The sequence below is a fragment of the Pangasianodon hypophthalmus genome, chromosome 21 (assembly GCF_027358585.1).
Source record: "Pangasianodon hypophthalmus isolate fPanHyp1 chromosome 21, fPanHyp1.pri, whole genome shotgun sequence".
Taxonomy (NCBI): domain Eukaryota; kingdom Metazoa; phylum Chordata; class Actinopteri; order Siluriformes; family Pangasiidae; genus Pangasianodon; species Pangasianodon hypophthalmus.
In genome coordinates, this window is record NC_069730.1 from 12,832,326 (window position 1) to 12,851,269 (window position 18,944).

Genomic DNA, 18,944 nt, shown 5'->3' on the forward strand with positions numbered 1-18,944 from the left:
GGTTATGCAAAAATTTACTTCAGATGACTGCTAAGGACCATAAGGACGTAGATTTAGACACAGAGGCACCACCAGTTCAGCGCAGTCTAGGACTGAGCTGGGACATCAGGACTGACATGTTCACCTTCTGTGTAACCATTAGAGAAAGGCTGTTTACATGCAGAGGAGTTTTTGCCACAGTTAACAGCTTGTTCGACCCTCTCAGCCTGATGGCTTCTATCATTGTGCAAGGCAATCTCATCCTACGAGAACTCACCAGCTCCATTTTGGATTGGGATGTACCTCTCCCAGCTGAAAAGGAAGCAGAATGGCTTGTTTGTAGAGACCTTGATTACTTTGAGTAACTGCGAGGTTACACTACAACATGCCTCTCCTCTGCTTCTAGAAAGGAAATTCACGTCATCTTGGAAGGTCATAGACTTGTATGGAAATCCTCATGCCAGGTTCATCATTGGCAAGGCCAAGCTCATTCCTCAGTCACTCCTCTATCAAAATATTCTTCAGAAGACCCACCCTTTAATCTTGTCAATCTGGATTCTGTTGCTGAGGTGTGATCACTCCTTACCATTTGCACCTCATTGCGAACACCTCTCTTGGTCCCACAGTTTTGAACGTTTTTCTGCATGATACTCTCTCATCCAAGTTTTAGATTCACTTATCCATGTAGTTCAGTTTTCCAAGAGGTAAGAGGCATGTAAAGGTTAACATCTTTGTGAAAAGTCACACATCCTTGGACTCGTATCTGAAGCAAAGACGTTCATCATTGAATGTGTGCAGAGAGACGCTTACAGGGTCAAGCTGTCCTACAGAAGGGACAGAACATCTCAAGAGGCAGTTGTCTTTGAAAACTGAATCCAGTTATCGATTCTGATGGCCTCCTGAGAATCGGTGGTCAGCTGATGAATCTTTCACTCCATGAAGTGGAAATCACCCACTGATCATTCCTTTCTGCAGTTATACAGCTACTCTCCTTGTACACTACCAACACGAGATAGTCAAACATCAAGGTAGAATCATCACCGAGACTTCTTTGCATACAGAAGATATTTTGTTGGTAGGGGCTAAAAGACAGTTTAACAGTTTTCTTCACAACTGTGTAGCATGTAGTACACAGTGGGGTAGGGCACCTGTGCAGAGGTTGGGAGACCTGCCTTCCGATCATTGAGCACAGAACCGCCTTTTACTAACAATGGGATCATTGTGTTTGGTCCTGGAGTATAACCACTTGCCTCACTCGTGAACGTCAAGCCAATAGCAAGAGGTGGGCAGCCATCTTTACATGCTTAAGTGTATGCACAATACACGTAGAATTTGTAGAGTCCGAGGAATCATGAAGCTTTAACAATGTACTTGCCTCACGGCAGAAGTATGTGCCATAGTCAATGCAAGACCTCTTATACCAATCACTATAGATCCTGATTCACCTTACCTCTTAACTCCAGTGATTCTTACTCAGAAGAGCTGCAATCCACATCCTATTTGAGGATCCTTTGATAATGCAGATCTCTACTGTCAGCACTGGAAGAGTCTGGCATCTTGTTAACACATTTTGGGGCAGCTGGAGGAGAGAGTACTTGGTGACTTTACAGAGCCACAACGCTGCTGCAACATTGAAGAAGGTGATGTGGTCCTGCTCAAAGATAGCCACATGAAACATAATGAGTGGCCCATGGTAGTAGTTACAAAGGCCCACACTGACAGAAAATTCAGAAAGCTAGAACTAACAGTCAGCAAAGGTGGGACATTTAAGATGTTTCTTCAGGCCATCAACGAGGTGATACCTCTTGTGTCTCCCGGGAACTAAACTTTAATGTACGAACATTCTTCACTGTTGCGCTTGTTGTTCTTTCCTGTAATTCGAATTGTTTGTAGTAGTATTGAGTTCGATACCAGACATAGTGTTATGCCTTTTCTAAATCTTTAAAGTATTACAGCACCATCTAGTGACCGTTTTTGATATGAGGCTGTTCTTTGAATATACTGTTTTAGTTGTTCTACTTCCTATTGGCTAGTAAGCTCATGTGATTTAAGATCATAGTTCAATTTCAGGCTTGTTGTGCAGTACTCTGAGCAAAGTTTCACATTCCCTGTGGTGACTATCAAAATATCTTTCACATCCTCTCTTGATGAGTCTTGGAAAAGCATTGCTTGTGAGTATAATTGTTGTTTAATTTGTAAGAATGTGTATTTAATTAATTTCTGTGTCTTTGAATGATATTCATTACATAGTCTGCAATATGTATTTGCAACCCTAACTTAGCATTCTCCATCTATGTTAATGAAAGCTTATTTCCTTCTATTTGGATCCCTGGTGGTCTAACCGCTAAGGATCCCGCTCTCTCACCGCCTAGGCCGGGGTTTGATTCCCGGGCAGGGAACCAACCCAGACACTTGGATTGTACTCTCAGTGCCGATCCTAAGCCCAGATAAAATGGGAGGGTTGCATCAGGAAGGGCATCCGGTGTAAAACCTGTGCCAAATCACAACATGCGCACCAATGATCTGCTGTGGTGACCCCTAAGAAGAGCACCCGAAAGAACAACACCATTTCCTTCATCTGTTTATTCTATACACAGTGTTTACAAACATGTTTACTTGTATCGAAAGACACTGTGCAGCAAGCTGAATGTTTTTTTTTTTATTTACTGTTTTGGAGTTTTGCTTAAGAAAGAGAAAAGAGATGAAAGAGGATAAAATTGGTCCTGAAAAATTATCGTGGATTTGCCCCAGGTGTAAATGAGTGTGCAATCCAGGCATGAATGGTGACATGCGATGGACTGGCATTATACCCAGTGTTCCTGGGGTAAGCTCCACGTCTACAGTGACCCAGAAAGGATAAATTGATGCACAGTGGTTTCTGTATTATTGTTTTCTATGCAGAATTTAGTAAAACATGAGTGTGAGACATGTGTGCATGTGAAAGCAGGATAAGTGTTTTTGGCTAATGGAACAGCTGGAGTGATGTCATGCAGTGAGAGACCGATGCATGGACAAGGACACAGACACTTTGTGAGTCATCACTCAAGAAACAGCAGCAAAACATAACAAATCAGCTGGTCCACAAAGACACACACACATACACACACACAACAATAATGCCAAGGCTTGCCACTTGTTTCCTAGACATAATGTTTTGCGCACACACAACACTTTCAGAATGCGACAGCCAGCCCATTAACAGCCACATTTATTTTGCAAACCAGCCTTTATGATTTGTTTCACCGCAAGGCATCAACACCATTGTAGCATGTTCCAATCAAAGCTAGGCCTCTGATTTTCAGCTCTAAATTCGTTCTTAATATGCATTCCCTTCAATGTTGAACTTTTTCATCCTTTGCACAGTATCAAACACTGCTGTTCTAGAAAGAGTGTATTTTCTGGATCTGTACTTTAAGGGTCTAGGCCACATTTGTGCTTAGGATTCCAGCAAACTAGTGTATTTCAGGCCTGGATTTGCTTGGTGCATGGATTGCCAAATCTTAAGCTAAAATCCACAGTTGGAATGGTTTTTTGGCACAAATACGGTTGTAACACTTCAGGGGTATTCTCTCAGGTTCCAAGTGTAAAATTCTACAAAGGTACAGTGCCAGCTGCCATGGTTGGCACTGGCATCCTGGCATATAAACTCCCATGCCCAGTCTCTTACACAACCACACCCACACACTAGGTGACATTTAGATTAAACTGATATTACTGGCCCTGTAGCTGACACCATGGGCTGGTGTGGACATGTATCAAACAGACAGGAAAAGATAACTCTCTCTGTCTAGTAATCATTTCTCACCAGTCAGAGCATCAGTGCTGTCAGAAATTGAGGCAGTCAGATTAATCACATTTAAATGTCACCTGTGTGAACTTTGTTTTATTTGCAGTTCCAATATGGGCAGCTGGTACAATAACTAGACCACTTCTGTCACCTGGTGGCAATATACAATATTGCACAATCACTCCAACATACTGCATTTACTAACCTTGTAGGAAAAATCCACAGTGAATGACTTGGATATACAATGGGGTCCAAAAGTCTGAAACCACTAGTGAAAAGGCTGCTATTTTGCATTCAATTCTAATTTAATACAACAATTTTCATTACAAATTATATTATTGACAACAACTTGGCTGAAAACTAGACTCATATTTATTTGAATCTCAAATATTTACATGAATTTCAGAGTTTCTTAGTATTTGGCATGTCCCCTTTTTGCTTTAATAACAGTGCACTTGAGCTGGCATGGACTCCACAAGTTGTGCAAAAACTTATGATCCATTTTAGTTCAAATCCAACAAAGTGTCAGCTAAACACATGCTTCAATAGAATACATTAGACATGAGGAAAATCTGACCTTTTATACAAAGCAGTTAACATGGTCAATATGACAGATTTGCTTACATTTAAATATGGACCTAGAAATAATGCAGAATCTCGGATATAAAATATTCAAGATATATAATCTAAATATAATATAAAAGATTCAAGATACTGAACATTTGCTTTCTATGTTTTAAATATTTCAAAATTCTAAAACCTTCTGTTTATTTTAAATGAGAAAAAAAAATCTCAGATTTTCAATGTGGTTTCAATTTTCAATTTTGGATCCCATTGTAAATATTTAAAATCAACTTGTGAGCTTCAGTTTTATTTTATAATTAAATTCTAAATTCACGTTTTCAGTTAAAACCATTTTCATTGACAGGTTTCACGAAAGTTAACATTTTCTGCGTTACCTACAATGCTGTTTGACGCCCTGCTGAGAGTGGTGCTAGTGGGATCTTGCCATCACTTCATCTCTGCCTGAAGAGAGCGATGCAGCAGTGCTGAAGTCTTTTAGTTTGTCCAGGTCTCTTGCCTCCTCATCTATACACTGTACTCAACAAATCAAGTTCCAAAACGTCAATTAGCAACAGAATCACTAAGCTTAAATAAAAACATATTTTTTAAATATAAGGGTGGAGTTTTCCTTTAAGGTTTATAATCCATTAACTACATGGAAAACACTGGAACAAGGATTAATCTAATATTATGTTAAAGATTAATGAGGGGATATCTGGAACCATCCATGGTTCCTTGGAGTTAAAGAGGTCAATTCATTTACATAGCAGAAACTGGGGGTGAAAGGCAACATATTTTCTCAAAAAGATGTTAATTTTTGCTCTACTAATTAGATCTTTCCACCTCCATTTCAGAAAGCTGGACATCAAATGCTATTGTATCTGCTGTATTTATTATCAACTTGTATGATACTTTGATCTTAGCACTACTGTGTAAATGGGACCCTGTCTTAATACGCATGTTTATGGTGTCACTGTAGAATAAAAGACTTAATTTTCCTGTAGTTTATTTTAATTGAATACGGAAATGGGCAATTTCATTTTCAATGCATTGCATGAAGTGTGGCTTGGCACATATGTTACATATAGACTTACTTCATTCCTCTTTTTGCCAGAAAATTGAGTAATGTAATGAATTAGCAATAAAGCAGTACTTTTTGTATTCATTAAAATTTATCACTAGGAGATTAATGTCTTTTTTCTATTTGAAAAGTTTTTGGTTAAGAGTAAGAACAAAGTGGGTAATTTGCTCCTGCCCCAGTGGGCCTGTATTAGCTCTTGTTGTAGTTCCTATTTTTTGACCACTAAATCTATAGTATCTATAGTATAGCGTCTATATAAATCTATAGAAGCTAATTGGGGCAGTGAATGCACTGCCCCCTGACTGTGCAACATCAAGAAAGGCAAATCAATGGAACATCTGCTTATATCTCTCAAATAGCAATATTTTTTAAATTGTTGGACACTCAAAAAAGGTAATTAGTATTTCAACAGAATTTAAAATGTTTGAAGTTGTGACTTTATGATGATTCATTTTTATGGAACGGTTGATCTAAATGGTGGCCCACCTCTCCCTACTGACCAGCTGCCATTAATACTTTATTTAATTATTTATTTCACTCACTAATATGTGAAGAGGAACAACCCAATAGCATGATGAAACTCTTCTACCCTGCACAATTAACTGGGCAACTCGCCAAACAATTTGCATGCACAACTTACTGAACTGTCAGGAAAAAAAGGGATACTGTTCAGGTACATTTTTGTACCTCATGGTTAAAAACAACATAAATATAAGCTGAAAAGTACAAGAAGAACAGGCAAAGATTTTTCCTATTTTCAGCTGTCCAGTTTAGATGAACTATAGCCCACTGTAGCCTTAAATTCCTGTGCCTGGCTGAGAGGAGTGGAACCCAATGTGGTCTTCTGCTGTTGTAGCCCAATCGCCTCATGATTCGATGTGTTGTGCATTCTGAGGTGTTTTTCTGTTAACCCGGTTACAAGAGTGGTTATTTGAATTTCTGTAGCCTTCCTGTTCTCCTCTGACCTCTCTCAACAGGTGCAGTGTTTTCCACAGAAAACACAGGGGACACAGACAGTCCACATTTTTGCCATCTTCCAGTTACCAACAAACCTGTATTGGGTATTTGGTGTTAGCTAGGTTTTGGCATATTACGTGTAGGGAGAGAGTAAAATGTGGACTGTATGGGGTCCCCAAGGACAATTATGGGTAATGTTTGTGAACAGATGTAACATAAAATAACAGACTGTTGTGAGTGACAGCTAATATCTGCAGGCTTGGTGATCTGCCGAGAGAAAAGGAAGACAGTTTCAACTACTTTTTTTTTTTTTTTTTTTAAACCTCAGCACTGATGCTTTTTTGCAGTTGAAGCAATCAGATCCTTCTGAATGGTTATGACTTATCAGTAAATTCAGGATCTCTAAATGTTCAGATAATAAAAGGTCATACAATGCAATTGCATTCACCAGTTTTCCGTAATTGTCGCAGTTAGCTGAATCAGCTTTGTATCATGTCTTCATGTCCACAGAACACTTGCATGATCAGTAAAACAGTCTCATCAATCAGTCACTAAATGTATCTCTGTTTCTTCTTACCATATCATTATGCTGTATAATTTGCAGGCCTAGCCAACTTCTGCTTCTTCATTGTTAAAATAATTTCAGGTTTCGCAGTTTCTTTAATCTAGCCTGTTCACTAGAATCAAGTGAGGCAAACAGGGTTGTTAATAAAAAATCCACACCATTTTCTTCTCCTACTTTAGCCTTTCTGTCTTCTGTTACAGCTAATTACAAGCTATCTAACTAGCAAACAACCTTAAATCTTAAAATAAAAATAACAGTTAACAATACAAATCCCTACACAACATATTCTAACTTTAATAAAGCGATAACACATTATTACACTGAAGTAAGAATACCAAGTTTACCAAGTCTGTGAAACAAACTAATACGTAACTGTGCAGACAGATTATTGATGGGGGAGGATATTTTTATATTTGGGCAGACCACATAGGAAAGCAAAGAGACCAGTACAGGGTAACTAGCAGCAATATGCCACATTGCAGCCAGTCCTCAGTCTGTCAGTTGGAAGACTGCAAGGTACAGCTTGAGATGGAACTTTTTCCCAGAGAGTGACAGTCCTCCAGGCAGTATAGCATTGGCAGGTGCCACAGTAATGCCAGGGCATAAAAATCATCATAATCACAACTTCAATGAGGTTAATTCAGGTGAGGGACATGGCAGGTACTGCATCGGATGAGGATGAGAAACAGATTTGAAGTTTGCTACCAGCTCTAAACTGCCTACCTCTGGCTAAATGAGCGGAACTAAAATTTAAAATACATCACTAACATACACTGCTCAAAAAAATTAAAGGAACACTTTGAAAACACATCAGATCTCAATGGGGAAAAATATCATGCTGGATATCTATACTGATATGGACTGGGTAATGTGTTAGGAACGAAAGGATGCCACTTTGTTTGATGGAAATGAAAATTATCAACCTATAGAGGGCTGAATTCAAAGACACCCCAAAAATCAAAGTGAAAAAATGATGCAGCAGGCTAGTCCATTTTGCTGAAATTTCATTGCAGCAACTCAGAATGGTACTCAGTAGTTTGTATGTCTCCACGTGCTTGTATGCATGCCTGACAACGTCGGGGCATGCTCCTAATGAGACGATGGATGGTGTCCTGGGGTATTTCCTCCCAGATCCGGAGCAGGGCATCGCTGAGCTCCTGGGCAGTCTGAGGTGCAACCTGGCGGCGTCGGATGGACCGAAACATAATGTCCCAGAGGTGTTCTATTGGATTTAGGTCAGGCCAGCGTGGGGGCCATTCAATGGTATCAATTCCTTCATCCTCCAGGAACTGCCTGCACACTCTCGCCACATGAGGCCGGGCATTGCTGTGCACCAGGAGGAACCCAGGACCCACTGCACCAGCGTAGGGTCTGACAATGGGTCCAAGGATTTCATCCCGATACCTAATAGCAGTCAGTGTGCCATTGTCTAGCCTGTAGAGGTCTGTGCGTCCCTCCATGGATATGCCTCCCCAGGCCATCACTGACCAACCACCACACTGGTCATGCTGAACAATGTTACAGGCAGCATAACGTTCTCCACGGCTTCTCCAGACCCTTTCACGTCTGTCACATGTGCTCAGGGTGAACCTGCCCTCATCTGTGAACAGCACAGGGCACTAGTGGCGGACCTGCCAATTCTGGTGTTCAATGGCAAATGCCAATCGAGCTCAACAGTGCCGGGCAGTGAGCACAGGGCCCACTAGAGGACGTCGGGCCCTCAGGCCACCCTCATGAAGTCTGTTTCTGATTGTTTGGTCAGAGACATTCACACCATTGGCCTGCTGGAGGTCATTTTGTAGGGCTCTGGCAGTGCTCATCCTGTTCCTCCTTGCACAAAGGAGCAGATACCAATCCTGCTGATGGCTTAAGGACCTTCTACGGCCCTCTCCTAGAGTAACTGCCTGTCTCCTGGAATCTCCTACATGCTCTTGAGACTGTGCTGAGAGACGCAGCAAACCTTCTGGCAATGGCACGTATTGATGTGCCATCCTGGAGGAGTTGGACTTCCTGTGCAACCTCTGTAGGGTCCAGGTATCGCCTCATGCTACCAGTAGTGACACTGACCCTAGCCAAATGCAAAACTAGTGAAAAACAGTCAGAAAAGATGAGTAGGGAAAAAAAATGTCAGGGGCCTCCACCTGTAAAACTATTCCTGTTTTGGGGGTTGTCTCATTGTTGCCCATCTAGTGCACCTGTTGTTAATTTCATTAACACCAAAGCAGCTGAAACTGATTAACAACCCCCTCTGCTACTTAACTGACCAGATCAATATCCCAGGAGTTTAATTGACTTGATGCTACACTCTGATTAAAAAGTGTTCCTTTAATTTTTTTTGAGCAGTGTATGTTGTTCACACAGAATTTAAGTAGTTTCTGGTGTCTACATGCATGATGGTGTACAATAATCAGGGTGCTGCTGACAACATGGTAGCTTATTTCCCACACATCATATACAGAACTTGTAAAGCCAGGGCAGATCTTGTTGCCAGTAAACTACTGTAATTGTTTTTGAATCTGTTTTAAACAGGATTACAAGTATATGAATTATTACTGCAAAAACACACAATATAGCTGTAAATTGCCTACAGGAAGAAACCATAATTTGGTCCCTGCTGTGCCACATTGCAATATTTATTCCACAGTGAATGATTCATTTACCTGTGTCTTGACTCTGCCCTGGATACCTACTGAGACCATCACCAGCCCTGTACTATAATGAATGAAACTTAACACAAATAAAACAAAGATAATAATAAAAAATAACAAGAACATGTATCACTAACACTGCTAGCTTTTCTTTTTCTCATATACAAGCTCCTCTGAAAGTATTGGAATGGCAAGGGCAATTCTTTTGTTTCTGCTATACACTGAAGACATTTGGCTTTGAGATTAAAAAATAAATGACATGATAGATCAGAACTATTTATAACATGGCACCTTTTGTTTGAACCAACCCATTTGTTCAAGTGATCAGAAATATTGGAACATGTGGCTGATAGGTGTTTCTTATTGCCCAGTTGTGCCCTGTTAGATTGATTGTTTAAACAATTAATAGCTTTGAATGTCTACTCTTGGTCTGAGCCCTGGGTTTTGCCTGTGATGACTGCATATGTTAAAAAAGATAAACCAACATGAAGGACAGAGAGCTTGCTATGGGAGAAAAGCAAGCAATTTTGAAGTGGAGACAAGAGGGGAAAATCAATCTGAGTCATTGCACACGGATTGGGCATAGCCAATACAACAAACTTGAAATGTTCTGAAAAAGAAAGAAACCTCTGGCGTGCTAACAACCAGACATGGAACAGGTCGGCCAAGGAAAACAATGGCAGTTGATGACAAACATTGTGAGAGCTGTGAAGAAATGCCCAAAAAACAACAGAGACATCACCATCAACTTCCACAGTGCAGGGGTGAAGGTACCACAATCTACTGTTTGAAGAAGAGACCATACCACAAGATACAAACCACTCATCAACAGTAAGCATTTGAAGGCTGGATTGCAATTTGCAAAGACATACAAAGATGAATCACCAGACCTTAACACAATTGAACATGCATTTCACCTCTTGAAGAGGAGACTGAAGGAAGAAATCTCTCAAAACAAACAACAACTGAAATCCTGGAAAAGCATCACAAAAGAAGAAACTACATCTGCTCCCTCCTCCCCAGCTGCCTAGACCCATTACAGTTTGCATACCGGTCCAACAGGTCCACAGATGATGCCATCAACTACACCCTACACATTGCCCTCTCCCACCTGGACCAGAGGAAAGGAAACTATGTGCGAATGCTGTTTGTGGATTACAGCTCCGCCTTTTAACACCATCACACCTCTGCACAAAGCTCCAGGATCTTGGACTAAACTCCTCCATCTGCCGCTGGATCCTGGACTTCCTGATTAGACGCCCCCAGGTGGTCAGGATGGGGAAACCACACCTCCTCCACACTCACCCTCAGCACTGGAGCTCCTCAGGGCTGCGTCCTCAGCCCCCTGCATACTCCTGCATCCTGCATACTGGTTGTAGAGGGAACAATGACCAACAATGACAAGAAGGCCTACTTAGAGGAAGTGAATATCCTCTCCACATGGTATCGGAATAACAATCTCTCCCTGAATGTCACCAAGACTAAGGATATGATTATTGACTACGGGAAGAAGCAGGTGAGGAATTACAGCCCCCTGTTGATCAATGGTTGAGAGTGTGAGCAGCTTCAAATACCTTGGCGACAAGAGCGCACCAGTGTCTCTACCATCTATGACGTCTGGCTGGGTTCAGGGTCTCTCACAGGGTGCTGAAGGCTTTCTGCACTGGGACTGTGGAGAGTCTTCTCACTGGAATCATCACCACCTGTTTCGGAGGCACCACGGCCAAGGACCAGAATGTACTGTCCAGAGTGGTGAGGGTAGCAGAGAAGACCATCAGGACTTCTCTCCCTTGCATCACATACATATACAACCAGCGATGCAAGACCAGGGCCAGGAGGATCGTAAAAGACTCTCACCACCCCAGAAATAGTCTCTTCTCAGTGCTCCCATCAAGGAAGCACTACCAGATCCTGAGGACCAACACAGAGAGACTCAGGAGGAGTTTCTACCCTCAGGCAATCTGGCTACTGAATGAAGACACTTGAGAAGTCTGCATACTACTACCTCACACACAGACATACACAGCTGCTAAGATTCCTCCAAGCTGCTAAACATATTTTTTACATATGACATCAATATTTTTGTCTATTCTATTCTATTTTTCTATTTTATTCATTACATTATATTTGGCTTGTATTATATTGTTTTATTATGTATCACTGTTGCACTGTGGGACAAGGCACTAAGGAAAAACATTTCACTACATTAATACATCACATGTATATAATGTATGTGACAAGTAAAGAACCTTGGACTTTGAAGAATGTAACAGTTTGATGATGTCAGTGGGTCACCAGCTTGATGTATTGCAAGCAAGGGATATGCAACCAAATACAGTGTTATTTACATTAAGACTATCTGTTCCAATACATTTGCTCACCTGAAAATTGGGTGCTCTGCCAACAAAGGTGCCATGCTGTAAGTTGTTATTTACATTGAGATGTGTTAATCATGAAATGAAAACTGAAATGCTGCTGTCTGTATGACATAGCTGCACTAAATTGCTCCTAAGTGTGAAGGAGTTTGTGTGAAGGAGGTGTATGTGTACATGGTACACTGTGATGGACTGAAGTGAATTCCTGTCATTATGATACCTTTCTTGTATCTTTTCCTGACTAGAAAACATCTCATCCAATTGCAACCCATGTACCATTTTAAGAATCTGCTAAACTTGAAAATTTTATATGTAAGTGAAAGCATATCCAGTAGAGAAAGTGAGATTTTTCCGACAGAGGACTGCAGAGTACACTATGGGAGTTTTATTAGTATTTTGAGGAATTTGGGATTCAAAGCTTTAATATTTTTCTGAAGCTTTTCTGCATAGTTGCCAATGAAATCATCTGAATCCAACCCATGTTTCTGTTGCACAGCAAGAAAAAAAGGTAACAGCTTTTATTCACTAAAATTTGAATCACAAAATGGTTTCCAGATACACATTTTTGGGCTTTCACACTATTAAATGATGTATTGTTTGCCAGGATTGATTAAAGATAACACTGATAAAAGAACCCATGTTCAGCCTGTAGCCTGGCTGGGAAATCAAGGGAATCGAGGAAAAATGCAAGGTTGCGTAATGTATTCTCCAAATGGAAATGGAAATGTCCTCCACTCAATTGTAGAGCCATAATTCCATAAGAAACCTTCTACTTTGTTTGTCTGTTATAGGCGTTGTTTTCTAAGCAGAGTTTTTAGATTTCAGGTGCATATATCAGGGTTGGTGTAACAGAGATAAGCCCCCCCCCCTCTTTGAAATAAAAAAAAATAAAACATAAAAATAAGGATCAGTTTTTAACAAACACATCATATTATGTCCTGTTAACATAGAATATTCCTGACTTTTGTGGAACCAAGAACAACAGCAACACCAGTGGTCTTAAGTAAAAATACACAGAATGGTATAGTGAAGAGACTGGTGCAGATTTTTTTTCTAGCCCAGATGCTAGATTGATGCAGCCCATCATTGACAGTTGTGTCAAGCAGTTACACTTAGTTTTCTTTTGGCCTGTGAAAACATTCACACAACTTTACTAAAACTTTTTGTGTGTGTGCGTGTGTGTGTTCTGCAGAGGAATGTAGACTGAGCCGTCAGCATGACTAGAAAGAGAATGTGATGTACAGTGATACTGTAATGTATACACATGCACACACACATACATTCCCAGTTTGCAGTTTTGCAAACAGAGATACAATCCAAACTGAGATACGCAGCCCAACACAAATGCACATTCTCTCACACACACTACTGAAAAATTGTAACACAGAAAAAAGTAGCACACAGGAGAAAAAAGATCTTGAGAATGGTGTGAAAATTCAGTCATCAAGACAGATCACAAAACATAAAACAACACACAGCTGTAATGTAAAGATTTATTTAAAACAATGTATTAATGAAATTGTAGAAATAATGACTTTATGACAGTAACCCCTGCTCAAACAAGCAAAAGCAAATAAGGCTTTTAAAGGTCTCCAGCATACTTTTACAACAGTATTTTAAGTCAAACCTATAAGGTACTTAAAATAAGCATGTAGTTGACTTTCATTAACATATAATGTAAAAATCTTAAATTCAGAAAGGTAAGTTGTCGTACATTCAGCTAACTGACAGTTAGCTTAGTCGTATTTTCAGATTTGCATCCATGTCTTGTCAAATAAATCATTCTCAAATTAATTTTTAAAACAAGTAAACATGTTTTCACTTTTGGCTTAGGCTATGTAATCTCAATTGAACCACATCTTAACAGACCATCAGTGAGAAAATGAAAGTAAGTGTCATTTAGAGGACTGTTAAATTGAATGGAGTCTACAAAAAAGCCATTCCTTCACACTGAGGTTCATCTGTGTAACTCTTGAGCCAACTGCAACATAATTACAATGGCACTGGGATTATACAGTATTATGAAGATATAAATGGTTTGTTTTTTCCAAGTAAGAGATTACCCAAAATAAGAGATGTAGGCACCAGTATATCATGACAATTTAATTCATTGTTCCATTTTAGTTAATTAAAAAAAAAAACTTATGGACTGATTTATTAAAGGTTTACTTGTGCAAAAACATGTGCAAACATATTCAATTATTATGTGATGATTTACCAACAGGGCAACATACCTTAATGAATATGTAAAATGCAAGGCTGTTTCTACCTAAAGGTGCAAAATAAATGGTAGAGTCAATGCAAATCGATTAACTTTGCACTTGCAGTGTGACTTACTAAGTCAGTAATTAGTACAACCAAAAGGCATTTATTAAATTTGCATATTCCTGTTTCTCCAAGTTGAAGACAAATTTACAAAAGTCTTGTTAATGCAAAAGTTAGTAAATCAGAATGTTTTGCAAGTTTAAATGAGTTGTTATAGTCCTTTTTTTTGTTTGTTTTGTTTTGGGGAAATCAATGTAAACTGGAAAAAAAAAAAAAAGTAAATCATTCCAGAAGTGTGGGAAGTAGGAAAAATGGCATTTCTTTTAATGAATCTTCTTGACTTTATATATATATATATATATATATATATATATATATATATATATATATATATATATATATATATAAATTTATTTCCAGACCTCTAACAAGGATTCATTGCCTCTCGCACTGCACCTTTCACAATACAAAAGAAAAAAAAAAGTAATACACAGACAAAACAGTGAATGACCTTAAATATATACATTTATACATATGCTATGCTAAATGCCGATAAGGCAGAAGAGATGCACAAGTAATTTTTAAGTCCTAAATTTACCAGTCCTAAAAAACTGATGTCCGACTGCTATGTAAAAATATGCAACGGTGTGCAACAAAAGTTTGTATAGGTGAATAGGAAAGGAGGGGAAACAGAAAAACCAGGGTTGAAGATCCCTATAATAATAACCATGTTTCCATCCCAGCAACTGGTTACGAAGTGAAATATAAATTTTAAATATAATCAACTGTTACAATCACTTTTAAAGTGCAGTAAAAAAGTTAATTTTATTTGGCGCTTGAACTTTAAGGAATTTAGTAATACAGGAAGCTTAAACTACGAATTTACAATCAAAATTCTAACATATGTACGATCAGGACTCAGTTTTCAGATGCAATGACTATTCTGGAATTTGGACCTTAAAAAATAAGTTAGAGTGGATGAAAACTTAGCTAGTCCTTTAAGAATGGTAGTAAATTAGGTAGTGAATGTGAACATACAACATGAAGACATATTACTCATATTATCACCAAGATGAATTCTGAAGTTTTCATAAAAATATTTGATGTATACACGTTTCCATTGCTTTAAGTAAATTTCAGGTGATGTGAAAAACATATGGTACATCTGACCCTACTGTTTTTCTGTTTTTTTCATTGGCTTCGATGCAGGGTAAAATCTTAACGTTTTAAACCTGATAATTCCAGTAGATTAATCTGAACTGATATTTAATGCACTTTTTTGTTGAATCTATCAATGTCATTTCATAATGGTTAAAAAGACATATGTGTGTTTTTCTGTGTGTATCGAAGTGGGTTATGTTAAATAGGTTGGGATTCTGATGTGGTATTTTCATTTTAAAACTGTCCTCACTATGGAATTATAACTATATACATATTATATTGAGCATAACAATAACATTTCATTTTTCTTCTTCCTCTGTGTGTATGTGTTTAATAACAAAACATTCCCTGCTGATCAGATATTGTCTTTGTCCATTAGTGCTAGAGAAGTGCTTCTGTCATGCATTTCACTGACAGGCTGAAGGTTAAATGTGTGATATTTAAGTGACATTTCATCTGAGAGAATATGATTAAAAGCAGTTATGGCTATTGATATGCTTGATCATGTCCGTATGTATATAAGAGAAAATGCTTTAAGAATATATTAGATCTTTGCTGCCAAGAAAAAATGGCAGCAGTCTTGGAAGACGATATGGAGCATCCAAGCAGAAGGAAGATCTTGCGTTTTTATTCATATTTATGTGCATCTTCAACCTCTCAGTTCAAGGTCCACTGCTGTCCCAGGATGAGGATGAGGATGGTGAAGGAGGGCAGGACATGATGAGCGGCGCTGCTGAGTTTGGGTTTAAAGCGTCCTACAGGAGCCTCATGAGGAGGAGATTTCACCACCACCTCAGTGTCAACACTAGAGTCTGTGTTAGCTGGAGAGAGAAGGGCAGAGAATGGGGTTGTTATATAAATATGGAGAGACCGAAAAAGTGAACAAGAGGGGAAATAAAGGGGGTTGACAAAGTGTGCAATTGATAATGAGGGACGAAGAGAAAGAAAAACAGAACACAAAAGAAAGACAAAAGTAAACAAGAGAAAAGTCAAAATAGAGTGTGTGGAAAGGAAGAAAGGAGGAAAGAAAGGGTGTTTTGCAATCATAATTTCTATTACTGTTTGGTATAATTGCAAATTACATCTGATTTCACCATGGAGATACCCATAATGATTTGTGTGTCTTAGTAAACATAAAACATTTTGGGGGAAAGTATTTAAAAGAGATATAAAGGACTGACACAAGATGTGACACAAGAAACAAAAAGATGTTTCTTAAATACACTTGTGATTACGCATATTTTTTTTTCTAAGGCAAATTAAGCAAACCAAAATTAGAGCTTGAAATTCACTAAATAACCATGTCAGTTTGGTATAGATGTCATTTCTCTCTTGGTGTTCCACCAATATGTTGTTGCACATGCAAAATCATCCTTTCAGGGTGAAAATAACAAACATTTTTTCATAGGCCTGCAACTTAAGAAACAGTGTTATATACACTGAAGAAATTTTAGGGCAAAGCCTACCAAGCAAGTCTGGTGAATAGCCACTTGATTTTTGCCTCATAATACAAAGAAAATGAGATGCCATGTACTTCAGATTAACCAGTTAGCTTCACAAAAAGACAGGAAGAAAAATAATTCAGGTATATAAAATATGTTTTCTCTCATGGCCATTGACCCAGAGTATCAGTGAGTATGTGGTGTACTAAAGAAAATCTCCCGCTGTCCCTTAGCTTTGGCTCTGACACATTGCACAGAATACGTAATGCTTTCTTTTAACCTCCTCTCCATCTATATATTTTTTCTTCCTTTGGTCATCTCAGAGTTTCTCAACGATATAGAGTATGAAAAAAGTGATCTCTTGGGCATCTGTGTGTACAGCTCAGTAACTGCTGAAAAAAGTGTTGTCAGTGGACAAAAAGGGCACCTCATATTATTCATCAATCATGGTGGAATTCAATATTTTAGCAAATCAAATGATCAAATATCTCACTGCAGTATCATGCTGTTCATTCATTTAACTCAAACTGGTTTTTTGGTGAACAGAGCAACTGTGTGAAAATCTACTTTGAAGACACAGCACAACAGAAACCCAGTGAAGCCTGTGTATCTCCTGATGTTTATTACAGGTTTGTGTAACTGGTGTTTGAATGGGACAAAAGATTAACACTCACTGGACAACAGGCTTTTAACATGTCATTCTGAGCCACACCTGGATGCATGGCATCACTTGGTGTGTTTTTGCACAGTAAAACACCTTAACATGTATAGGACTGCACTCTTCGATTGTCCCGCCTGGACGCATAGCTTCTCCTTATGATGATTTGTAGACCTCTCAAAGAGGTAGAACCTCATAACCAAGTGCCAGTCACTACAATGGGAATGAACATGACTGACATCTCAGACATATCGGTGCTAGTCGGAATCACTTGGAGCCTGCAGTGTTGGCTTAATTTGTAAATATTACATGAATAAACTGTAAGTATAAAGTTCTGCATTTGCATTATTTGCATTCGGTCTAGCTAGCTAGTTGTCACTTCCTTCTTCAGCTAACAGCTGTCAGGGAGCAAAAAAGTCTCATAATAGTCCAGTTGTGCGTCCCCTATTTTAATAACCAGCAGCCAGCACTGGAGCACAGGTGCGGATTTATTTACACAGCAAGAGTGAAAATCACCACAGTTGATGTGTGTGCCAGATTTAGGATTTTACTGAAATACTTCAAGGGCTTCTACAAGAGTGCAAGTTTTGTACGGCATCATGACCTTGATGTTATTATTTCCTATCTGGGTCAAAAGGTATTAGAAAAATGTAGCCAGCTTTAACTATTAATGCTAAAGTGAATGAAATGTTGAAATGTTTACTCACAGGATTCAGTTGTGCCTTCCCCTGACCCCTGGCAACCATCCTCATCGTCACACTCCCCACTGCTGTCTTCACCACTGCCCAGGTCTTCCCATGAATCCCTGTGTCCTAGTCCTGGCATGTGCTTCTGTATCTCCTAATCACACACAAAATAACACCATTTCTAGAAAATGTAACAGAATAAGTAATGATAAAAATCTGGCCTTTAATTTTTGGATACTACTGTACTATTAGATTAAGCACTGGTCAATTGTCTGTATAATTCTCCACAAAAATGTTTAATATTTTAACAGCTTATAATGGCATGCAAGTTTAGAATTAGAGTTTTAATGAGACATAAATATAGTAGTAATCCTATAGTCCAATAAAAAACAATCAATTTTAACCTGTTATTGAAAGACACTGTCAAGTATATAATTTCAGATTTTCAAATTTTGTAAATGAATTCCTTCAATGAAAGCCACTACAAAATCAGAGATCATCAATTAAATTTGACACTAGGGCCAAATTCTCATAGAACAAATACAGTTTGTGCCAGATGCTGCCCTACACCCCATTATTGCAAACCCCAAACTAAACATTTCAACACCTCACACACTTAAAACACATGATCTCCCTCATTCATAATCCTAATTCTTGGACACTTTTTTCCCAGTCAAACACTGCTTTACATCACACACACACACACACACACACACACACACACACACACGTTAACAGTGCTAATTAAAACTGTTGAAAATCATTATGTATTTAAA

The 18,944-nt window shown here is 38.8% G+C and overlaps 1 protein-coding gene and 1 long non-coding RNA gene across 3 annotated transcripts in view; one reads left to right on the plus strand and one right to left on the minus strand.

Annotated features, from left to right (window-relative positions):
* Window positions 1-414: 414 nt before the first annotated feature.
* On the plus strand, window positions 415-8,960 carry LOC117599992 (uncharacterized). Its single transcript, XR_004580339.2, has 3 exons — window positions 415-2,150; window positions 2,329-3,009; window positions 4,695-8,960. It is a non-coding gene; the product is annotated as an uncharacterized LOC117599992 (long non-coding RNA).
* Window positions 8,961-13,435: 4,475 nt separating this feature from the next.
* Window positions 13,436-18,944, minus strand: part of gpc5c (glypican 5c) — an 88,881-nt gene continuing 83,372 nt past the window's right edge. For both annotated transcript variants that reach the window (XM_026925637.3, XM_026925636.3), the window contains 2 exons: window positions 18,190-18,322; window positions 13,436-16,203 (listed from right to left, as the gene is read on the minus strand). In XM_026925637.3, the coding sequence (XP_026781438.3) occupies window positions 16,040-16,203; window positions 18,190-18,322 (297 nt within the window). In that variant the 3' untranslated portion in view covers window positions 13,436-16,039. The remainder of the gene's footprint in view (window positions 16,204-18,189; window positions 18,323-18,944) is intronic.